Raw genomic sequence first — 23,324 nt, 5'->3', positions numbered from 1 at the left:
CGTAAGGCAGCTGCATTGGATCAGCTGTCAGCAGAAGGGATGCTGAAAAAACCACTGCTAGTATTTTCTCTGATATGATCCTTGAACAATGAAGTACAGTGCCCAAATCTACACTGTAATTATGTACTGCAGGGTTACCACATGACTATTGTCAACAGTTGTACTCTGAGAAAGAAGATTCTTCCTTGGTGTGGTTCCTAGAGCACTATTTTAAGACAACCAACTGATACAATAAAGTAAGTTCCAGAGAATTTATGACTCTGCCTTTGTCAGTTACTGTGAAAACTTACTTGTATGACTTGTTATGTCAAGGTAAATGAAATTGCCTATAAATCAGAAGTATCAGTGTCCAATACGGGAAAAATCTACGGAAATTTATCATATTTATGAGTCTAAGTGTTCCTCTTGATTGTCTTGTGAAACCTGTTAAATAGAAGGCTACTTCTCATTACATCTCCCTATTTACCTAGGTACTACGAATAGTGCAAACGTTAAGAATTGAACTAAAGAGTTCAATTTCATTTCTTAGAAATGAATCACCTTTTTTTTCCCCCAAAGTTATGCCCCAACTTAAAGACTTTGTTCTAAATATAAGAATTAAATGATTTTTATAAATGTTCAAATACTATCTATTTTTCTTTAAGGATACTCTTAGATAACATTACTATCTTGAATACATTATGACTCACTGCAGATTTGCAGTACTGATAATATGCCTTTGTAATTCGCTGATACCTGGAACACTGGTACACTGCACACACACACAAAATAATCTTGTCACGCTTAAGTCACTTCCCAACATGAGAAATAACTCGTTTTCTAATGTGATATCTAAAAAAAAAAGTGAGTAGGGCAGCTGAATTTTCAGGAATGAATTTGAGCGTTCCGTTTGTTGATCAGATCAGATCTGGTACTTGTCAGTTATAAAAGAGTTATTTCACCACCAAAAAAAAAAAAAAGCTATAGTATATACAGATTGTCTGTTCCCCAAATGTGCAGAGACACATGATGTAAAATATTTCAGCATAAAGGAAAATGAGTTTTGGAACAATTCACAAAAGTGAAATTCTAGTGTGAATCACAGAAGAAATCCAACAAATTCCCAAATATACTTCTTTTTTTTGAAGCTAATAATCCAATTTTTAAAATTTACAGGAATTTAGCCTTACTGCAGCAAGGCTTGGATTTCATAATACTAACATAAAAAAATTCTCAGAGACCTATCACAAATTTATATCCAACATGCTTTTAACTCAAGGACTATCGTCCAAGTCTCTCTAGCTTACTTAGGACTCTTAACAAAACATATTATTCTTCAAAGCAAGGTCCCTTCCTGACAGCAAAATTCTATTCTGCTGTCATAAACAATTACAAATATACATCTATGAAAACATTCCCAATTTGAGGGGCATAATCTATTTTAGGCAGTAAATCACTGAGACATCTTCATCCTTCGGGCAGCCAAAATACACAGGTCAGATTTATGGCATTTCACACTGAATTCCCCAAACTTGAAGAAAAATGTAGATATCTACCCTGTTTACTAGGACAATTGATAAGAACAAAGGGCATTTGAATAAAAGAAAGTATTTGTTTTATTCTTTTGTTGTTGACTTCTCAGTTTCAGCTAAGTTTGTTGCCATTTTCTAAGCAAACACCATTAATAAAAACTTGTAGCACTTAAGGTGGTGACAACAGTCTTTACTCAGGATATCACATTGAGATTTCATTTATGGCTAAATCTGAAAATTTTTTTCATGTAAGAGAACACTTAGTAAGTGTAATTGTGCTTCTGAATGTTTAGTCTTTGTGTTCTCTCTTTCATAGGTTTGCCATCCCCACTAGCATAACTTCCTTATTTTAAACAAATAAGATGCATTTTTTATGAGTTAATTTGTATTGAGCCAGAACACTACGAAACTGAAACTGCACAAATTATTCTTCTGTCAGAGGCAAATAACATTGTGTGGAAAACTCTGTTAGTTTGAGCTGAGAATAATAAATAAGACAGCTTGGAACCAAAATGTAGCAGCATAGAAAACTACTGTATAAAAGGCAGCACTGGCACTACAGAATCAGCATTTAGAAAAGTCTTTCTACCCAGGTCCTTATCATTGCCTTCATAAATTCCTACCTGGAATACTCTGATTTGCTGAAGATTTATTGTGTTCTTCCAGTTGTTGGCTTCCAGGAATGATGGGAGGACTGAATGCGTTCAGCCAGTCCCTGAAAAATACAAATCAAAATATCATTCACAAAAGCACAGTTTGTATTCCTATTTGTTCTCATTCTTTTGATTATTTAAAAAAGAAAAAAAATCAAAGGGAATTGCAAGTTTTTGACTGTAATGAAACAAAATCAAGCTGGATTTTATTATTATAAAAATAAACTTTACAATCAATATGATTAATTAAATGTTAAGGCTTCCTTCCCTCCCTTAGCCTTTTCACCTGTTCTGTTCACACTAAAAATCTGTGTTTTAAGCTAGGTTTGCTTTGTAGATTTCAGCTGGTATTGCTCTCTCAGCAAAACGTGTACATGAGGTGTGTTCCATAACCCACAGAGCTGTACTTTGAAAGCCTATGGGACTCACAAGAGGTTTTTTCTGAGGAATAAAGACTTAGGATGAACAACTTGTATTTGACAAGAGACCGTGGGGGTCAATTTGATTAAAAATCCCTACCCTCTCAAGGCTTAAAGACAACCACAAAAGATATGCCTGGTTACTGCTGGAGCCCCCTGAAATAGCGTGACATAGCAAGTGGGGTATCCTTTACAGTCTGGGTGGCTGGTGAGGTAGAGCTGAGCATAAAAAGAGATGGATGCCACCAACAGCCACTGTATAGCCTTGCCAGTAGCTAAAAGCATTATGCTCAATAACAATTTTTTTATTTTTAGCTTATAAAATTTTATAACAATAAAAAATTGTTGTAAACAATTGTTTATAATGTATTTACCTAACAAAGCTTTTTTCCAATATCAACATCTATTATCAACAAAAACATCCTGACTCAATCCAATCTTTCCAATGTCTGCCACCAACAGTGTGATACCAACTCAGTGCTCATTAACTTTTCATCACAGCTGTCACATATCTATTTTGCTTCTGCAAAGAAAAAAAATTTGATGGGATCTTTATCATAGAGGAGGGAGTATGGACCTTCTTCACCCATTCAATTTAATAGGCAATTTATGTCTCTCCTGAACACTACTTTGTGATAGCTTTTAAAAATGACTTTCACATTATCATACATTCATGCAAAGTTCAATGTTCATTTCACATACACCACTTTATGACGCACTGTCTTTGATTGTTAAAGCTCAAAGAAAACACAACAGTTGTTTTTATTGTTATTTTTACTGCTTTTTATTGCAAACTGAACTGCAGATTTGTTCACTGAAAAATTCACTCATACTATACTATCAATCAGAGAAAGACAGCCCTGGAAGGATACATCTAATTCACAGAGTTAAGAAATTCCTTGTGCAGGTGACCACATCATGTAATTCTTTTCATATATGAAACTAATCAAACAAATCTCTGTACACTGTGAACAGCTGATGTTTCCCATCTCTCCTCTTCAACAACAAAGAGCTATAACACGTTAAAGCTTCCATATAACCATTAGCTAGACAAAATAATTGCAAGTTAATGCTTGCACACAGAATTCAAGGGACCTCAGTAAATCATTTCGTTTTAATAGAACTAGATCCGACCTTTTTGACCACCCTATTTCAATGCAAAGGAAAGGGAATGGAAAGGAAAAGGGCTCTTTAAATTCCCTTACCTTTGCTTCATGCTGATGGGAACAGTGCAGCTCTACAGAGTAAATGAACTTGGGTTGGGGTTGATATAAAGTATGTCCAGCCATGGCTGTTCCAACAGCTGGCACAAAACCATTATGCATGCAAACTTGTGTGCGAGGCCAGGGAGATTAGCCAGAGCTGTAGAGGTAACTTCAACATCCATGGCTTCCTCTAGAAGGGATGAACTTTTCCAAAGCTTGACAAATTTCTATACATTGCCAGACTATAATTGTCTCAACTCAATTGTCCAACACCAAGTAAACAGGTAATGTACTTCTACTTTCTGAAAAGCCTTGATGATCTCATGTAAGATTTGCTTCTGACAGAGAAATCTGGCAAGGCTCAGTCATGTGTTATAATTGCTAAAATATGCCAATTGCTTTTTTTTTTGTTTGTTAGTTTTTCTGCTACTTCTGGACTTGGTATTGATTCCACATCATCTCCTGTTGGCGTGTACACATAATCTGGGGTGAATCAGGGGACAACCACCTATCTGTTTGCAGTCAAAAAGGAAAAAACTAATTTTCTGCCTCAGGAAACAGAACTGCTGGTGTAGAAATCCAGCAAGTGGTATAGTAGATTTAAAGGAAGAGATATTGAATTTTCCATCATTTCAACATGTAAAAAACATACTTCAAAATTTTTTTACGCCATCATATTATTTTCACATAAATAGCCACTTTCAAAACCAATCCTTCTCCTCTTCTGCTGTTCAGCTAATGCCAGTGAGAATTGGTACAACTAATCCACACACCACTGTGCTTGCCTAGACAACTCATTATTAGCACACTCTGTTTTTACTCATCATATTTGCATTCCCTCAATGCAGCCAAAGACTCTTTGTTTACACCAAAGCTTCAAAAGTTTTTAGGAATAACAGTTAAATGCATGCTATGATACCCAGTGGCACGGAAGAATGTATTTTCCATTTCTGCTACGTGCATGTGTGGTTTGTGCTGCCTCAGAATCAGCCAACGTAAGCCTGAGAGTAGGATCTGACCACGCTCATAGGATGGGGTCAGAGAGCACGAAGCATTATCACTTGCCAGATTGTCTACAATGGCTCTGAAACACAATGTCAGCAAAGGCAATCTCTTGGAGAAACTGTGGCAATTTTAGAGAAGGTAAGGAAGAACTATTGGTGCTAACCTAGATCTCTGCTTCCCAAGCTACTCTTGCTTCCAAATTCACTACAGCTTTTTTAAAAGGCAGTGATGTTTGAGATCAAGAACAACTAGAAAATTTCTGCTAGGAAGATTGCTGAAGCAAACATGGTGCAAGGACTGAGGAAAGACAGTGCTTGCTTCTAAAGAGAATTATCTCTGTCAGACCAACAAATGCAGTTGGAAAAGTAAAGAAGCTTTAGAGTATATATGCAGTTCTACACATCTGGCATAAACCAGAAGAGTTTAGAGAGATGTGTTTTTCACGTAAAATATGTATCAGAGAATTTCTGAAGAAAATAATTACTACCTGGAAAGCAGAAAGGATGTTAGTAAGAAGGAAAGAAAGATAAGGCAATTACCTCCAATGGAAAAGAAAGAGACAATTCATTTAGAGAACATCAAGGGAGCAAGGTAATCGTGTATCATTAAACCAGTGTATCTGTTAAATTAATAGTTCTTATTACTCAGGAAATTTATGAATTTTATTTTGAAGCTTCATCTCTGGAAGGTCTTCCTCAGAGACCAAGTCTGAAACAAGTAATCAAAACACTACAGTATTAGGGATTCATTGTTGACTTAATGCTACTTTTAAGGCCAAAACATTTCACACAATACATATTAAAAACTGGTTTATTACTTCCACAAGTTAGTTAGCAATGTCTAAATCAACTTTTCCTAAAATCTTGAAAAAAATTTTTTTAAAATCTCATGTGTGTTGAAATCTTCTTGGCCAAATTACTGGCAGTTAATTGATAAAGTTCTGAGAAGCGGGTTTGCAGTAGTAATTCTTATAGATGCTGTGGCCTAGCAGTCAAGACAGATTTTTCCACAACGAAATCTACAGTTACTTTTAGGAAGCAACTAAAGCATATGTGTGTATGAGACAGAGTGTGTGAGTTAATGTTAAAAAACCTAAAATTAAAAAAACAACAAAAAACATGAACATATTTTAGACCTTGCCTAAAAGTAGAGCCCAGCATGGAGACAACTAGCAACATTCTGGGACATGCACACTGTGGCCTGTATTCCCATTTACTGTGTTTGACTGAATAAAGAATATTTTTTGGGGGGGAACTTCTTTAAGAAGCTACTTTATCTTCTTAAAACAGAAAAGCTAATCCCACATTCTGTCTAATTCTGTCTAATGAAAGACACTCTATTTTTGCTATCAATGCCTCCAGCTGTAATCAATACAATCAATATGCAATAAACCATCTAGAGCTTTCCTGATAACAATGTGAAATGCTAATTATTGTCTTTTGACATTGTGAGTTGCGTGGTACGAAGGCTCAGAATAGAATCCACACATGTTCAAAGTATCATGCACCGTTAATGCTCATTATTGTAGAAGCTATTCTCCATATGAAAATATAATTCAAAATGTTATATAATCTTGTTATACTACGGTCTTTTCTTAAAAAGATACTTTCAGAAAACAATTGACATACATTGAAATATCACAATAGCTGAACTGGGATAGAAAGCAAAAGAATGTTTTGGACTTATAAACATTGTTTTCAGTGTTTTGACACTAAGTTAAGTTTTGCAGAAAATGGCATCCATCAATAAAATCTGTTGAAAAAATTAGTGTTGTTATTAAGTAGCACTTATCAATGAAAATGTATCAAAATTATTACCACTAACAGAAATCCAAAGAATCAGAGGGTTTTGATTTAAATCTTAATGAACACTTTTGATACTCTGATTTTTTACAGATATTTTTGCTTATTAGTCTATCCTACTGGCTGGACTGAAAAAAATGGCAGATCACTTAGCATAAAGTTTTTAACATTGCTGTGAACTGAGATAGCATACTTCATTGCATTTCTTTTGGATCAGATTTAATTTGTATTACTTAAATCAATGGGATCAATTAATCCACATTATTAACACAATTAAAATGCTTCCAAGTTTTTGTATGGTTTTGTCCAACAATCTACACAGGAATTAAAAGGAATACTCAAATTATTCAGTCAGCCTGACAGTATACTTAAGAAATGCAAGGCAAGGACTACACTATATTAAATCAGGGAATGAAAAAACATCAGTTTTGTATCATTAAGAATACATCAAATTGACAGACTATTAAGCATCTGAAGAGTACAATCAATGAAGAACACACAAGATGATATTTAACTGCATAAACTACTTAGTAAATCTTTATGAATACAAGAGGAGAACTGGCTCTTGCCTGAGTGATAATAAGAGGAGCACATTTGCTGAATTATTTTTTACAATGGATAATTTGACTAACTCTGTGAAGGGCCAGAGAATGCCAACGTATGAATCAAGAGAATGAAATATTTTAAGGAAAAAGGGACCAATTTTTGACATCTTAAGCAACTATCAGCTAAAATCTCAGCACAAACTTCTGTTGTATTAGCAATATCTAATACCACATGAAGCAAATTCTGCTGCAAATGCTCAAAGTGACTAAGTAATACCTTACCACGATCCACTGAATGCAAAGTGCCAGCTCAGATCAAAAGTACGGTTCAGTACAACCTAAATATTCGATCCAGCCAAGATGAAGACCTATTTTTCTCACTTGTTTGGATCTTTAATTATATCTATTTAAGAAAGGTTGTTAGAGACTAACTCGGTTCCTCGATAAATCAATAAAAAGTCACCTAGCTTTGTAACACCCCTCCACTATTCCCTGCTACATCTTTTTTGGAGCATGCATTACCTGCAAGGCCCCTCTTGATTAGCAGATCTGAATGTTCAATTATTTATGTATCTGCTGAATTTCATGTATATGTGCAACTTCATTAACTTAAATCAGATTACCCATCCACATCTATTTGGGTTCTGCTTTGCAATATATTAATGATGTATGCGTAATGGGAGGGTTGTTTTAATAGAAGTATTTCCATAGAAATAGACCCTTCAATAATAGTTTCAGTAGTGAAGCAAGGACTTATGAAGGCTATTAACAATAAGATGAGTTTGTGTTATGTACAAAATGCAATCATATTTGAAAAAATGTTGAAATCAAATTTCAGGTCCTATCACTGTGTATGTCTGTAATAATTGTGAAGTCATCTTAGACTTCAATTTTCCATTATTGTATCTAAAATGCTTCAAACAATTTAAATTTTTCTAACTTTTTAAAAGTTCTTTCAGAAATATGGCATAAACCAAGAAACAGAAAATATTAATTTATACATCAGTAACTGTTCAGTGCTACTCACCTCCAGGTGAGAAAAACAGTATCTTTATAATGGAAAACTGAGTGAATATACAGAAGAATAAGATTTAGTACCAAAAGAATATAGAGTACACTTATACATACAAATCAAGGATTCTTGAATGCACATTTTAATAAAAATCTTGAAAAATAACATAAATATACATGTCCATATGACTTCGCATGAATTGAAAGCTGTATTTTAAAGAGAAATATCCTAAGTATTTAAGGGCAATCTAGCAATACGTTGATGATTAAAAAAATGCAAGCCATGAGCTACACAGTACTATTCTCCTGGAGTCTTATTGTAGTTTCAAAATATCATTAAATCAGCACAAACCAACACTTATCATTTCCTGCACATTTTTCACTGTGAGCTGCATTCTGACTATGAGTAATCTGTTAATCTGTTCTTTGCCTCACAATCCGTCAAAGTGACAGACCCATTCCATCCCTAATACATAATATCTTCATTTACTGTATGCCTTACTGGAACTTTCTTTTTTTTGCTAGCACTCGGATTTAGAAAATCACGAGCATATTTACAGAATGCCTTTTTCCTTCCTCCAAACCATTTCAGCAAGTCCTGCCTGCCAAGTACCTTTCTTCTCATAGAGGCAGAGGGACCTCCTAAAAAAACCCCAAATATTTAATTTGCAATAAATTAGTAACTAAAAAAGAGATCACAAAAGTACAAGTGCAACTGTGCATGGAAGACCTGAATCTGCTCCTCAAAGTCTTAAGTCTGTAAATGAACTGGTTTATGGGTTCTAGATTAGATTCCAGGATACCAAAGCAAAGGTGAATTTTTCTTATTAAACTAGACATTTAGATAGTGTAAGGTGCTATTACAACTGCGTACAGTGTAATCACATTGACTGGTATTAGCTGGAAGTTAAACTTGTTAAAGGCGATGCTGTTGAATATTTCTAGTCTCTGAAAATTACCTTTCTTTTTCAGAAAAGTAAAAAACACAACAAACTGCAAGAAAACTCTGACCTCTTAGTATATTAATGCAATGAACGGTGCAGCATGAAGCTGGAAATTTCATCATCATCACAAAATGAGAAGTATGATACCTCAGTTTAATTCTTCAAAAACATCAAGATTTGTCAACAGCAAATGTCAAATAACCTAAAGGAATCAAAACCAACACTCTTGCACCAGTAATACTGGAATAACAGGGAAGGGAGGTGTGGGCATTTGTGCCCTTGGAAACCCAGAGAGTTTTGCTCTGCAAGAAAATGTTGTATGAATATGGGACATCAGTCAAGGAGCCTGATTTGTCTGTATTTAAATAAACTTCCAGTTCAGAAGGAGGATGGAGAAATAAATATGTATTTCCATAGACAAGGGGCTGGTGAGTGATAGTAAGCTTTTTCTCTCCAGAAAAGGGAACAATAAAACTGGGACAAACCTGTTTGGAAGCTTCCCTGCCCTGTGAACTCCACTAATCCCAAGGCTCTAAGAGTTGTCAGAAGCTGGACTCAGACTTGAGATGCTGGCTTGTGGCTGGACCAAAGTGTCTTGCCACCCCCCAACACTGGAGATCCCCTGGAAGAAGACACACTGGCAAAGGGCCATAGCAAGATTTGAGCTGAGTATTGGAAGAGAGATTGTGACACTGTGAGCAGGGAATCTCCAACTTTACACCAGATAACACCCGTCTATTCCTTTGATTCTAAGAGATCTTGGAGGCGTGTGAAGTCTTTTACTGCCTATCCTCCATCTCTACATACAAGCACAGTCAGACACCTCTGCTTGAATGGCCCAGGAATATTCAGAAAAAGGATGGAATCAATAAAAAAATATTCTCAGTAAGTCTTGAAGCTATAAAACCAAAGATAAACTACCTTATATTAACATAGATGCAACAGCATGTTTTATATTCGAACGTTTAGTGCATATGCTGGCTTTTCATGTTCTCAGATTCCCATACAAGGGAAAGCCATTTTTGGATTATTTTAACAAGCTTTTACATGCCAGCCAATTGGTTCTCAACAACCTTTCTGCAGCTAAGCTTTTTACCATCATGATTAAAATTTCTAACCTTTCCAATTAGATGCTTCCTGTGCCATTTGCTTCTTTTGTCATGTTCTTTTTCATGCATATTACAGCCTGACAAATGCAGCAGAACTTTGCTAATTCAGATTAACGACTGAGAGACCTATTGCAAATTACTCTATTTTGTGGATGAGTAAAGTAACTCAACAAGTACAACGAAAAACCAAAGTACATTTTGTGATACATTGTTCTCATTCACTTATTTTGACAACTGTTGTGTAATTTTATAATACTTCATAATGTAATACTGTCTCTTCTGCAGAAGTAATGGAGTTGTATGACTTTGATCTAGTAATGAATCATAAATATGCTTCTTTGTTTGCAAAACTGAATCTTTAAAATTGCTTCCTAACTTTAAGGTATTCTGCTATTTAAGCCTTTGATTGGAAATACGTGAAACAAAGACCTTTTGTGTCTGAATTTCACAGCAGGCATGTTGGAGAAGTTGTGGTGTAGTGCAAATAAATGTAGGTGCACCGATTTGTAGGTGAGTTTAATCTTACCGAATCTCTCAGCGGTGTAACAACACGTGCATCAGATATTGGAATGTTTAGTTTTCATCTGGGATGGATGAGAGTACTGAAATGGCAGTCTCAAAGCTGAACATACTTTAAGTACTTGGGAGCTTGCAGTGGATGTGTTTTTGTGCTGGAATCATACATATATTATGCAAATTTCAGGTGCTGTGATAATAACAAAATTTATGGTAACAATAGGCTCTAAAAAAGACTTCTGTAGCAGAAATTTTTAAAGAAAGTGAATGAAATAATTTATGTTCTAAAATCAATAGAGTGGTCAGAGTTCTGTAGAGAAAGTGGTGTTTGTTATATTTAACTAACTTACCAGGATTTTACCAACAACCAAGTCTGAAAAGAAGTCAAACTGCTTTTAGTTAAAGAAACATGTTTATCCATTTAGTGATTGTCTGAAGTACTATGCGTGCATATAATTACAAAAATCACATTGTTTGATAGAGTAGTAATTAACGATATGGGTTCTGCTTTTTTTAATCTCAAGGTAAAACTTGCAACTTCTTCTGAAAAGTTTATAGTTACTGTCCTCCTCAAACACGTTAATCTGCAAGCCACCTTTTGGGATGATACAACTCAAATCTGTAACATTTATCATAACTGGAGAGAAACCTTTACCAAAACCAGGAGGAAAATGTTAATTTTGGAGTAGGGGAGTGGGGGTGGGGGTGGGTTTTTTTTAAGGATTGTAGAGGAGAGAAGAATGATGACATCCTGATCAGCCCAATGTAACATCTAGGTTACAATGACAAGACAGCTTGCTCTAGTCAGCCTGTACCAAGCCCATGTAAAGTGAGGTCAATGGCTAGTAATAATTTCTGAAAGACTGCAGACCCTTATCAGCCAATTATAGACACAACAAACTTTGTGTCACATCCACAAGTGGCAAAGTTACAAAGGATTTAAACCACAGTACAGCCGTGACACTTTTTATAGATAAAACATAAATCCATGCTGGCCTGAATTGCAACATATTTCCATTTAGCAATTTTAGTAAACACTTCATAACGTCATCCGTTTTCCTTAAAATTTTAGGGGCCTTGTATGTTTCTTAGTCTTAAGAGGTTTCCTTTTTATTCACAACAAACCTGGTGATGGAATCTAATTTAAACACAAAATCCCACTGAAGCAGTAACTGATTTGCAGGTACAGAGCAGATAAATCAGCTTATTTTACAAGTTAGCAACTGGACTGTCTTGAAGATGGTCCTGAATCCCACCACTTCAGAGGAATGATAACATACCAGCCATTCAAGCGTGAGCTTCCCGCAGCACAGAGGAGATAGAGGTGGAACTAACAAGGCAGTACAGCTCTTTTTACTCCTGGTAATTCTGTACAGGTAACCCTATCCGAGCCCACAGCAAAAGCACAGATAATTTTAATTATCATTGATATATTAACTAACTTCTGCAGGTTCCAACCACTCTTGGAAAAGCTGTCAGCCCAACGTATATGGAAGAGTGTGGGTAGGCTGTTGATTTTAGAGCTGTTAACATATGAAACCAAATAGCCACCAACAGGGACAACAAATTAAACTGCACTTTAACAATTAGTTTCATTTGTGAATGAAACACAGCTTGATCACTCATTCTTTGGTTTGAGAACACTGATCAATAGACTTTCTCATAAAATGATGCCTGTGTTTTATGTGCTGATCTTATATTCTTGGCAATAGTCCAAATCAGGCAGACATTTACTATCATCAAATCTCTGTGCCCACAATTCACTATGGGAATACTTTTTTTTTTTTTTTAACATGTAGAGTCAAATGTCTGGGTAAAACCTAACTGAAAATTTGGCTGAGTCCATTTTGTATGAAATTACTTCAGTAAACTACGCTTCTTGTGAAAGGATACCCAATGAAATGCTGAAATATTTGTGTCCTGCTTTAGTGTGGTTTCAGGGGAACAGCTGTTTGAACTTCAGAGGAACAAATTTTGTTAGCTTAGGAAAAGTTGAGTAGGATGCCAACAGAGGATCTGGTGAGGCGATGCTTGTAAAGATAGGTTTCTACTTATAAAATAACCTCTCTCCAACTTATAAAAAAAAAAAACCTCTCTCAAAGATAGAAAATTAACTTTTATCAGAGATAATTTTTCTGGAGAGCATCTGTAGAAGTTCAGAAAGTCTTCATAAAATTAGGCTCAAGTGACCTTTCCAGAGGTCATTCTACATTTTGAAATTCAGTATGGCTGAAATTTCTTCTAGAATATTTACTTTCTTTCAGCATTTCAGTGAAACTTCCAAACCTTCTATGACAGATAAATATTTTGGAGGACAAATGCTTACTAAGTAGATGCAGGGTACATAGTGACTTCCAGTCCCTGAACTGGAGGAAGAAATAGCAAAGATAGTTAGAGCTTCCTATCTGGAGAGAAGAGAGCAATTCTGCAGTTCAGCTGGGACCATACAGCCCATCAGTCAGTGGGAACTGCAAAACAAAGACCTGAAAGACCTCACATCACCTTGCTCACCTGGCTCTGTAGCCTCTGCAGCCAGCCTGTCTCCTTTCATTAATTGGTTCTGTGTCTTGCAAAGCAGCATGATGTGGAGGTGGTTTGTATCACAGCAGCAATGTTCTTGGCAGACTTATGACCTTTACCCAGTGGAACCAATGGAAAAAGAGTCTAGCTGGGTCTTTTTATTGACTGTATTTCCATTATCTTCACAGGTACTTTCTTTCCTGGCTTGTTCTTTTATATTATTATGGACAAAAGGTACATTTACTGGACAATAGCTGCCACATTGCTCTCTTCTCATTTCCCAGAAAATATCACTACTACGCTTTTTAAAGTTACTTGAGACCTGTCAAATTCTTTATCACTCTACAATAAACTATTTCTTGCTTCAGTAAGAGCACCACATAATTGTCTTCATGCCATTTATACCCACTCATCTACATATGATACATCAATCTTTCAAATATTCTGTGTACTTCCTTACATAGCTACAGTAGGCTTACAAAGATTTAGATATTTTCCAGTTGCTCATACATTTCTTGTTAAAATTGGCTTTAAAAACAGTTTAGGAACTAAGTTATAGAATTACCATTAATTTTATCTCCCTCTCATTTAGGTACATACCCTCTGTGAAAAACATTACAGAGTTTCCCATTATATATGAAAGGTAATGATGTGAATAATGGTATTCAAGTCACATCATTCTCCAGTTTTTATATCATGATGCAAACTGACCTCATAATTTTGTCATCTTCTGTATTTACAGCCCAATAATGCTTTTCTGGCAGTTCACAAGGGCTACTGAATTTATGAGGCACTTGCAAGTCAGGTATTTTACCAATACTTTGCCTGCATTTCTCGAAAATGATTTCTAGAGAAATTTAAGTCTACTGTTTGTACTGGATTAAAATAGCATGAGAACTAAATAATAATTTATACTATTTTGTTTTAATACAATACATTTAATACAAGTTTTCACGGTTGATAATATTAACTTGATATGATGAAAAGCCTTTTTTTTTTTTACAGATCATGGTGTTTATTCTGTTTTTCAGTATATAAAACGTACCAAATACCAAATTGCTTTAGCACATGCATAAAAATAACTTACTAAAAACTGACTCAACCAATGTATGGGCAAAATTAACAAACACCGTAGCTTGCACTAAAATATAGGCAATTCTAATGCCACCAGAATTATGAAATTGATTCTGAAATAAAGAGTCCTCGACTAAGTGTCAGTCACAAGGTACCTGGATCTCTTATTCTGTGGACAAGTGTCTCCATCCACTTCAGCCATCGTAACAATTCATAAGGACAGAGATAGTTCCCTTGATAACCAGCACCCAAGGCAGAGAGCTTTTCTAGGTGAACACGGGCACTTTGATTTACATGTGAAAGGGAACAGGGAATCCAGGATTATACTTGTAACTCCAGTGATGTATTGAGTGCACTAGGAAACACATGGCTGCATGTTGCAATAACTGGTGCATCTGGGTGAACTTGCACAGCAAGTTTCATAGTGTTCAATTCACAAAATCTAACAAGAAGATAATAAAAATGTGGATGGCAAGTGAGACAAGTGGCTTAAAACATCTGTGTGATGAGAAATGCATATTATTCTCATAACTGACTGGCAGTACGCTACCATACAACATTTCACACTGTTGGTAAAAGAAAAAAAAAAAGTATCTGGAATGTTCTCTCCTCCTATTCCTTCCAACACACATACACTGTCCAGTTAAAATTTGGACATGCAAAATCCACATTAATGACACCAAGTGAAAGTGAAACAGGACTACTTTTTAAAATAAGTACACCTCATGTTCAGTCTGTTAAAAAATTGTCAAAGTAATGTTGGGGTTCAAAAACTGTTCACAGGTACAAGGCAGTTCTCAAACTGGACAATTAATTTCAATTGCCTCAATTTGATTATTTCTTGCTAGCCACCCTCTCCCCTTGTCTTATATAAAAGTCACAGGGATTTTGCTGCCAATTCCAACCAAAACAGATCAAGTAAAAACTTGGAAGCTAGAATACTTTGTAGTCAAGATCCCTTTGAACTATCCGACAGCACTGTAACACCGTCTCCTGATTGGGCTAGATAATAAAAAAACCCTGGTCTGAATAAGTAACGTTAAAATCTTTGTAACAAATGGATTCCCTGACACAGTCATGTACAGAATTCTAGTTCTAACGCTTCAAAGCAGAGAGGGAGAAAGAAATAAATGAGAGTGTAAGTCAGATGAAGAAGATTTGCTGAATCACGCATCAAAGCGGGTGTAGGAGCAAGGCCTACGTCAGTTACGTTAAACACACAGTGGTGCATCCAAAACATACAGAATTCAGCTCTGCATTCCAGGACAACGCCAACATACTGCAGACAATGACTAAAACGAGCAATAGTAAAGTCCTCTGAGAGGAGATTGCAATTGAAAAGAGATTTAAGATTAAATCAAAGAATGTCACATTTAATATTCAGAACACTCTTAACGGAATCCTTACTGCCTGGGCTATAAGCAGAATCTTACCGTGGGTTGGAATGAGAAAGTGGGCTCATTTCTTTCTGATAGTGATGCTCTTGATTGACAGGCTATGGAAAACAAAAAATAATCGTGAGAAAATAACTTTGCAAATATTCTTTCAGAACGTTTAAAAATATGTAAGAGATCCTTTATGAGAATACAACATTTGTGGCTTCTGATATTAGAATTTTACAGTCTTTTTTTCTTATCTATGAAATTTAAAAGGAATACTCAGATCCTAACTGTGCAAAAGGACAACTTAACAGATGATTCTTGTCTGGGTTGAAATACATATGACTTAAGGAGTCGACCACATGGTCATTTCTCTACTGCCTGTGAGAGTGTTGGGATAGTGTCAGGAAACAGACAGGGAGGGGTGGCAAAGTCTTGTCTGACAGAAAAGCTTGGACTGTGCGTGTATAGGAATCATGGCACAAACTCTTAGTTGGATTTGCACAGAACCAACCATTCTTAAGACAAAAGAAGACTGAGGCAGAGCTACTAGTGCTGTCAGGCACTCTCTCCTCAGAAGCATCATTAGCACTCATATTAGCAGCCCCAAATCAAGTTTAGTGAAGCACATATATTTCTCTATGGCACTGCCAATTTGAAACCTGGATTAAGCTGCTCACGAATAGCTACTGGTGGACCATGTGGATTTTCATACAAAATATGATCATTTTCCACAGTCTTCAAATCTTACCTATCCATTGTAAGAATGTACCCCAAGCTTTTAAACTACATTTGGTTTATGGCATTAAAAACAGTCATTTGCAAGAAAGATGAATATTCGTAAACTGGTGTAATAATTCAAGAAATCTAAAATTTGGAAAAACATTTTCTTTCAGTATAGTTATATAGTGCTTCCAGAAGAGACCCCCCCTGCTATTGTCACAAAGATCAAAAGCTGCTATAAACAAAGCACTGAAGCAAATGCAAAAGAAGTGAAAATACAAGCATACATTAACAATACGTGTATAATTTAGTACAGGAAATGCTAAAAATAAATACTAAGCATTATAAAAGCAACTGCTTTTTTTACAGAAAGCAATGTAAAAGTGAGTCTCATGGTTTCAGGAAGTGGGAAGGGGTGTTGTAAAATATATATTCAGGATGAATGACATCCTAATTACTGCCAAAATATGACTCACTGCCTGGTGGCGGATAGTGCAATTCCCAAATGATGGCTAGTGGAAGACTGAGGATGAGACAGAAAGTGAATTAGTCAGTCTATGAACCAGAATATCTGTCTAAATAATTTTTAGTCTCATTTCATAGTAAAGAATAGTCTGCCTCAGTTTTGCAATTTGACTTGATGTGAACAGATCCCTGCAGGGGTTGTCAAACTGAGCTCTCTGTTGGAATAATTCTAGGTTTAAATATCACTCCTCTTGTCTGTCAGACTTCAGTTCTGCTACACCATTTTTGTGTTAAGTGGCTTTCTTTTCGGAATCATCACAAAGGAGGCCAGAAGACCTTCCACAAATTAGATATGAACCTGAAGTACCCTTTCAGATATTTTGCAGATCAAGGCCTATGTGACTGAATTTATATTTAGGAAGTTGCTTGGGGAACAAGTAATCTTTCTCTTCTGTGAGTACTCCTTATTTGAAAGACAGGTCTTAGTGGTGAACACATTTTGGAGTCTACTAATGGAGCATTACACCACTACAAGCTTCTAAGAAATGCCAATGAGCAGTCTGGGGAAATCTTCCTTCTCCTTTGCATTTCTGACTGAGAATCAGGGACCATATGGAAGAAGATACCCTGAATTCTCTTCTATATGATCTTGCTCCAGAATGGTTGTGTTGTATCTGAAGTGGTGTCTGCAGTGTGGGAACAGTCATCCAAGAAGCTGAATGGGCCAAATCCCAGGGCAAGAGCTTACTGGATCTCTAGAACAAAGCAAGGAATTTAAGCAGAAATATTTTGTAAGCTTTGCAAATTTTCTTGGATAGCCAATATAGGTGTGGGTATAAAGTTCACATTATATTCTGCAAGACATAGAACAGTGTATTTCATATTGTTGCAAAGCTAACATGGAATGTCATAGACCTTAAAGTTTAAGAAAACATTCAGGTAAGACACGGTTAACAAAGTCTTTTGAAATATTTAGTTCTACATACACATATTTCTGATTTGGAACTATGCCCCCCCCAATTTTACAAGGGTTTACAATTCTACTTCAAAGTAAATCCATTTTAAAATAGAAGTTTTTCATATTTATAACTGATAGCTGTGCTGGGTAATGTATAATATTCAAAACTATTTTATTCCTTTTTGGCTGTCATAGTTTACAGCAACTGTTAAACAACTTACATTTCAACGGTTTCTCCTGACAGCATATATTCAGTTCTTGGTAAACTATCATCGGTTATAAAATTCAGTTTTAGTATATCTGTTTTATAGTTGTTTAAGGACATCTGTTGTAACTGCAACTTAGCAATATGATTGATCTCTGCCTTTACATTCAGAAGAGTTTCTGAGATTCATTAGAGTATTTTCAATGAATCTGGAAATCAGACTAACAATGGGCAAGTGACGGAAAAAACTCAATAAAAATGTATTTTATATATAAAATATTACTTTGATACATAAGTTCACTACCTAACATGATTATATTGTGCCCTGCCTTGCAAAACATCACAGGTATTTCAAAATGAAAGATACACAAAAAGCTGCCTTCTGGTGGTGCTGTTGCCATAGATTCCACTAAAGGATGAAAATGTTGTATAAAAGGGAAGAAAATTTGGAATAAAAATACTCCTTACTTATCTTTGAAGAGCATAAGAGAAAGTAATAGATACGACTGATTTAAATAATCAGAAAGATACAACCTGGAAACACATGTAAGCATGAAAGTTTAATCATGACAAGAATTTCAAGCTGTCCTTAATTTCTCAAACTACATTATGATGATTATTTTTATTTTTTTTTTTTTCCATATACTGCATTGCTAAAGATGGCTACAGATATATACAAACTCCTCTGCAGTACATCTGGTTTTGGAAGGACCAATCATTTGCAAATTCTCTTCACTCAACTCAAATGATGGCGATACTGAAGATCAGTGACATACAAAAAACTGCTTTTATTCTTCACATATTTTTTAGATAATATATATAAGGAGCAAATATACATATAAGAACACTTCTTGGTAAAAACTGGAAGCTGAAGAAGCAATGACTTTACTCATTTTAGGTATTAAAGCAAGACCATGCATGGCAGAAGAACGTGCTGTGGCAGCTATCTCAGAAAAGAAAATATGAAGTGAATAAATAGATACTGTGGACTATTTGACACTCTACTGGTACAACGCGTCCCTTTGCGTAAAGGCAGAGGCATATGGGCAGAGAAGACTGGGGAAGCTGAATTTCAGCAGTCTTTTTTGTAGCGAGGGACTGAGTGGTTGGCCCTTATCTGAGAAAGATTATGTTTGCTTTCTAAATTACCTCTTCTGGAAACGAGGTTCTTGCTATTAAATCTTATAACCTCAATGACCACCATGCAAAATACAGAGGAGAAACCTGACAAGGCTGTACATGTACCACACACCAATGCTTCAGTCAACTGAATGAGCTTTGAAAAGCTTCTCTCTCAAAGACAAATATGTTGCCTTTTACACTTGATTTACGTAGAGAAAGATTGCCACAAAGGACTATTATGAAAAACTACAGCTATATTAAATTACAATTTAAATTACTAACCTATTATATCTAAACACTTTTTTAGAGTGATATTATTAGTCTGAAGCTACAGAAGCTGATCAAGGCAGTAGGATCAAAGAACTGTCTTTGCAAGCACATTGTGCTTCACTGAATACTGGAGCAGTACATTTTACTCTAAAAGTTCATTTTGTTTTAGTCATGTAATTTGTATTAACCAAACCTGACATGTCTAAATATTCTTATCAATTTCCTTATAATTAAACTACTCAAAAATTAATGAGACTGCTATTCTCTGTATTTAATTGAGTTCCATTCGTCCAGTCTTGCAGATTTACATCACATTTGAGTCTATTTAGTGACTACTGAGAAAGCGCATTAGATATATGATGAAATCAACTAGATGTGTAATGTTGATGTATCTCAAAAAGTTGAAACTAACTAAAGTTTCTCTGCTATACTGCAAAATATTACTCTGTAAATAAGGTCTTATTTGTACAATTACCTACTATTTGATACATCTAATTTGAAACCTTCATTTACCAGCGTACCACAGAGTTCCAATGCTGTGTTGATCATTCATTATGGAAGACTGCTAATACAGGGCTCTATTTGGGCCCTGTACATCCCTGGAGCTAATTTGCACTGAACATTTTACAGCATTTACCCTACAATAGTTTATATTGGGGCAACACAGCAGTGTCTACTCTTCTATCGTTCAATCTGCATCTTAGAGTTGTGTTGTGTGCTTTACTTAAGCCACAATCATTGTTTATTATTGTTTCACCTATAATAAAATAAGAACTATGTTGCTGAGATATAAATGGAGTACAAGGTTATCTAGTTTTACAGCAACTCCTGCAAGTACCTTTACAGTCGCTGAAAAGTTATTCTGTTATTTCATGCATTCGATACTCTATGGTGGACTGTGACAAATACTCCTTTGTATCTTTTAACAGTATTCCATTGCATAGCACAGCTGTGTGTGATTTTGTACCTCTCCGTACCAGGCAAATAATGATACAAGGTGTAAAATACAGAAGGATCACATACTAAGTGCTCAGAGCTACTGCAGTTTTTTGCTGCTGTTCTCCTGCTTCAGTCCTTTAAACAGTTAGCTTTTCAGTAATGAGACTTTATCACTGTAAGAAGCAATTATTTTCCATTACTCACACTGTAATGCAGTTGCTGACTGGTATATCTGGGTTTCATTCATTTTGGAACTATTTTTAAGTACTATATCACACACCTGCAGGTTGTCAGCCACTATTGTGACAATCTGTACAGCCTACATGATTATTCAGGCTTCTAGGAGGGAATATATATAATAGATTAGCTCTTTGTCCGTGGTGGTACCACAGAACCTGCTGAAAGTGCCTGTGTTTTGGTTGTGTGTTTTACTTGATAAGTTCTAAAAAAACGTTTGGTAACGATACCTTAAATTTCAAAGCTACTCAAAGAAATTTTAGTATTCAAGATCACTGAGTCTCAAAATTGACAGAAACCATACTGAGAAAATGCTGTGGGTTTAGACTTACTGGTGGGAAACACGAGTTCCAGGTTGCTGTATCATCACTGCTTGTACTTATGCTGACATTGCAGTTGTCTATCTGTGATGCGCTCAGCCCATGTGAGATCCCAGTATCCCTTAATTCTTCGCTTTCTTCTCTCTTCATGCTAGCCAGCATCTGTAGCTCAGATGAACTCAGTTTATTTGACTGGTAGTTTTTCCAGTCATACTCCTGTGAAATAAAATGGAGAAATCAACAATACAGGCAGGATATATGAATGAAACAGATATGTTGGAGAATCTCGTGGGGAATCTTCAAGAAGCTAAAATACTGAAGAGAAACAAAATGTTTACTAGAAAAGATTAGTGAACAGATTTTTGTTCAACTGTGAAAATCAAGATTATTTAAACATAATTACAGTTTGGAAAAAGAACACAAACATTGCTGTGGATTGGAGTTGGGATCCAGGGTGTTCAGTAAAGTTGCTGTTCCGCTGCAATTAAAGACAGAAGATAAAAGCAGGCTTTCAGAAGTTCAAAAACCCAGCAGCTAAAATTGCTTAAGCATTAATTGCAAATCTTGAAATAAACCCAATCACACAGTTATCATATTATCATAAACGCCATCAACAGAACATTTAGTTATTTGTCAAGCACAGCATAAAATTTCTCTGGAAAGCTACATGTCAGCACTAAATTTTAAAAGTTATTTTGGTAACTTGCTAGCGAATACATTTTAAAACAAACATCACTATATTTTAATTTTTCTTTATATTAATTGGTAATGTAACTCTAATTGTTATATCAAACTTGATCCACAGGCTAAAGAGCTAAAAACATGTATTAACTATTTTGGAGTTTGCGCTCATGCCTCACACAAAATCTCATGATAAGATTTTTTAAGTTCACCCAACCCACTGTGGCATCATCTTTGTTTAAAGAACTACTTCTTAAAGAAAAAACTTTCCTTTTTTTAAAGGGTCCACATAGGTTGCTATTTCACAAAGGAACAGGTCTAATGCTTGAGGCCTCTAGTTTTGGTTTTGAATGGAATTGCAAAGCATTCCTGCTTGAAAAGTGAATCCAAGTAGTGAGCAGGACTTCAGAGGCTTTAGATCACTGGAGTATGGCCAGTGGGCTGCAAGACACTACGTAACAGTATCCCAAAGGACAGTGCTTTGATTCTAATGAAGAGAACAGGGCTTTTAGACCAGGAGTTTATCATGCTCCTGGCAGAAGGGGCAATCTCAGAGTCTGTGGGGAGGGAGGTACATGGTAACTGAAGCCCTCAAGACCACAAGCAAGGCGATAGCACTGGTGATAGGAACATCGCTGGCTCTTCCTGCCACGACGTTCAGTGTGTAATGTCTCAGTGTGTCTTCTGGGGGTACAAAAGGCACATGGCCTCCTGAAGACACACTGGGATTATTACTACAACACACATATGTATGTATCCTAGATTTTCATGTGTATTGCTTAGTATTTCACATGCAAAGTGCCCACTTCTAGAAAGATTATATGTTGTCACTGCTGAAAAAGAAGGCTATTTTCAGTGACACACAGTACTTTTTCCTGCTTTAGGGAGTTCCATATACCCTAATAAAACTGTATTTTCTGACAAACAGAAAAGCATTATTGTCCATCTGATCCTCTTTCCTGCCAGCTCTTTTTGTCTTTGGGATTAGAGCAAAGCCAGATAGGATACTGTATTCATTTTCCCTCTGGAAGTTTAACTGGGGATGTGCTCACGGATTCATTCCCATTGCTGAACTCCATGTATAAAGATGTGCAATACAATGCACAGGGGAAGGGAATTTTGGATGAAGGACAGATGGAGAAACCTTCCTTTTTAATAATACATCTAATGGCAACATGTGATGAATAGAATCTTGACTTCAGCTCAAGCTCTAGAATATTTTACTACATATTTGCAAAAATAGTTTTAGAATAAAAATCGGTAGCATATTTTTTATTTCCTCATGGCTGCAATAAAGAAATCAACAGTCATTATCTCAATAGTATGTAAAATAATACTGCGTATTTTAATTCTAGATAAGAAATTAAGCACCATTCATTAAAGATTGTTGCCCAACATTAGATTTTGGGAGTAGCAACTCTATATTTTTGATGTTTCATTCTGATGACCATGATATTAGATTTCACTTGAAGCCATCTACAGAAAATAACTGTTCAAAAAGAGTATTAGCACTGAAAGAATAAAGTAAACCACCTTTGATGGGAAGCGTGTCTGAAAGCTGACAATGAGTGGTAAACATATCACATAAAACAGGATTTATGACTGAAGGGTGCTCACAGGGAAGCAGTCGCATTTGCAAATATGCAAAACTTTGCAAAAAATGCAATTAATTCAAAAGCCTGTTGCAAACATTTTTGATTTTTTATTCTGT

General features: G+C 35.7%; 1 protein-coding gene across 1 annotated transcript in view; it reads right to left on the bottom strand.

The window, feature by feature from the left end:
- The window catches only part of LOC106890719 (chromosome unknown open reading frame, human C3orf67), a 71,363-nt gene that overhangs the window by 3,418 nt on the left and 44,621 nt on the right, over window positions 1-23,324 (bottom strand). Inside the window, exons 15-17 of the mRNA XM_014946694.1 lie at window positions 20,945-21,148; window positions 15,748-15,809; window positions 2,135-2,226 (exon numbers count right to left, since the gene is read on the bottom strand). Of these exons, the coding sequence (XP_014802180.1) occupies window positions 2,135-2,226; window positions 15,748-15,809; window positions 20,945-21,148 (358 nt within the window). The remainder of the gene's footprint in view (window positions 1-2,134; window positions 2,227-15,747; window positions 15,810-20,944; window positions 21,149-23,324) is intronic.

This window comes from Calidris pugnax, unplaced genomic scaffold, assembly GCF_001431845.1.
Source record: "Calidris pugnax isolate Ruff unplaced genomic scaffold, ASM143184v1 scaffold81, whole genome shotgun sequence".
Lineage (NCBI taxonomy): Eukaryota > Metazoa > Chordata > Aves > Charadriiformes > Scolopacidae > Calidris > Calidris pugnax.
Note: the sequence above shows the minus strand (reverse complement) of the source record. Positions and strands in the feature narration are given on the sequence as shown.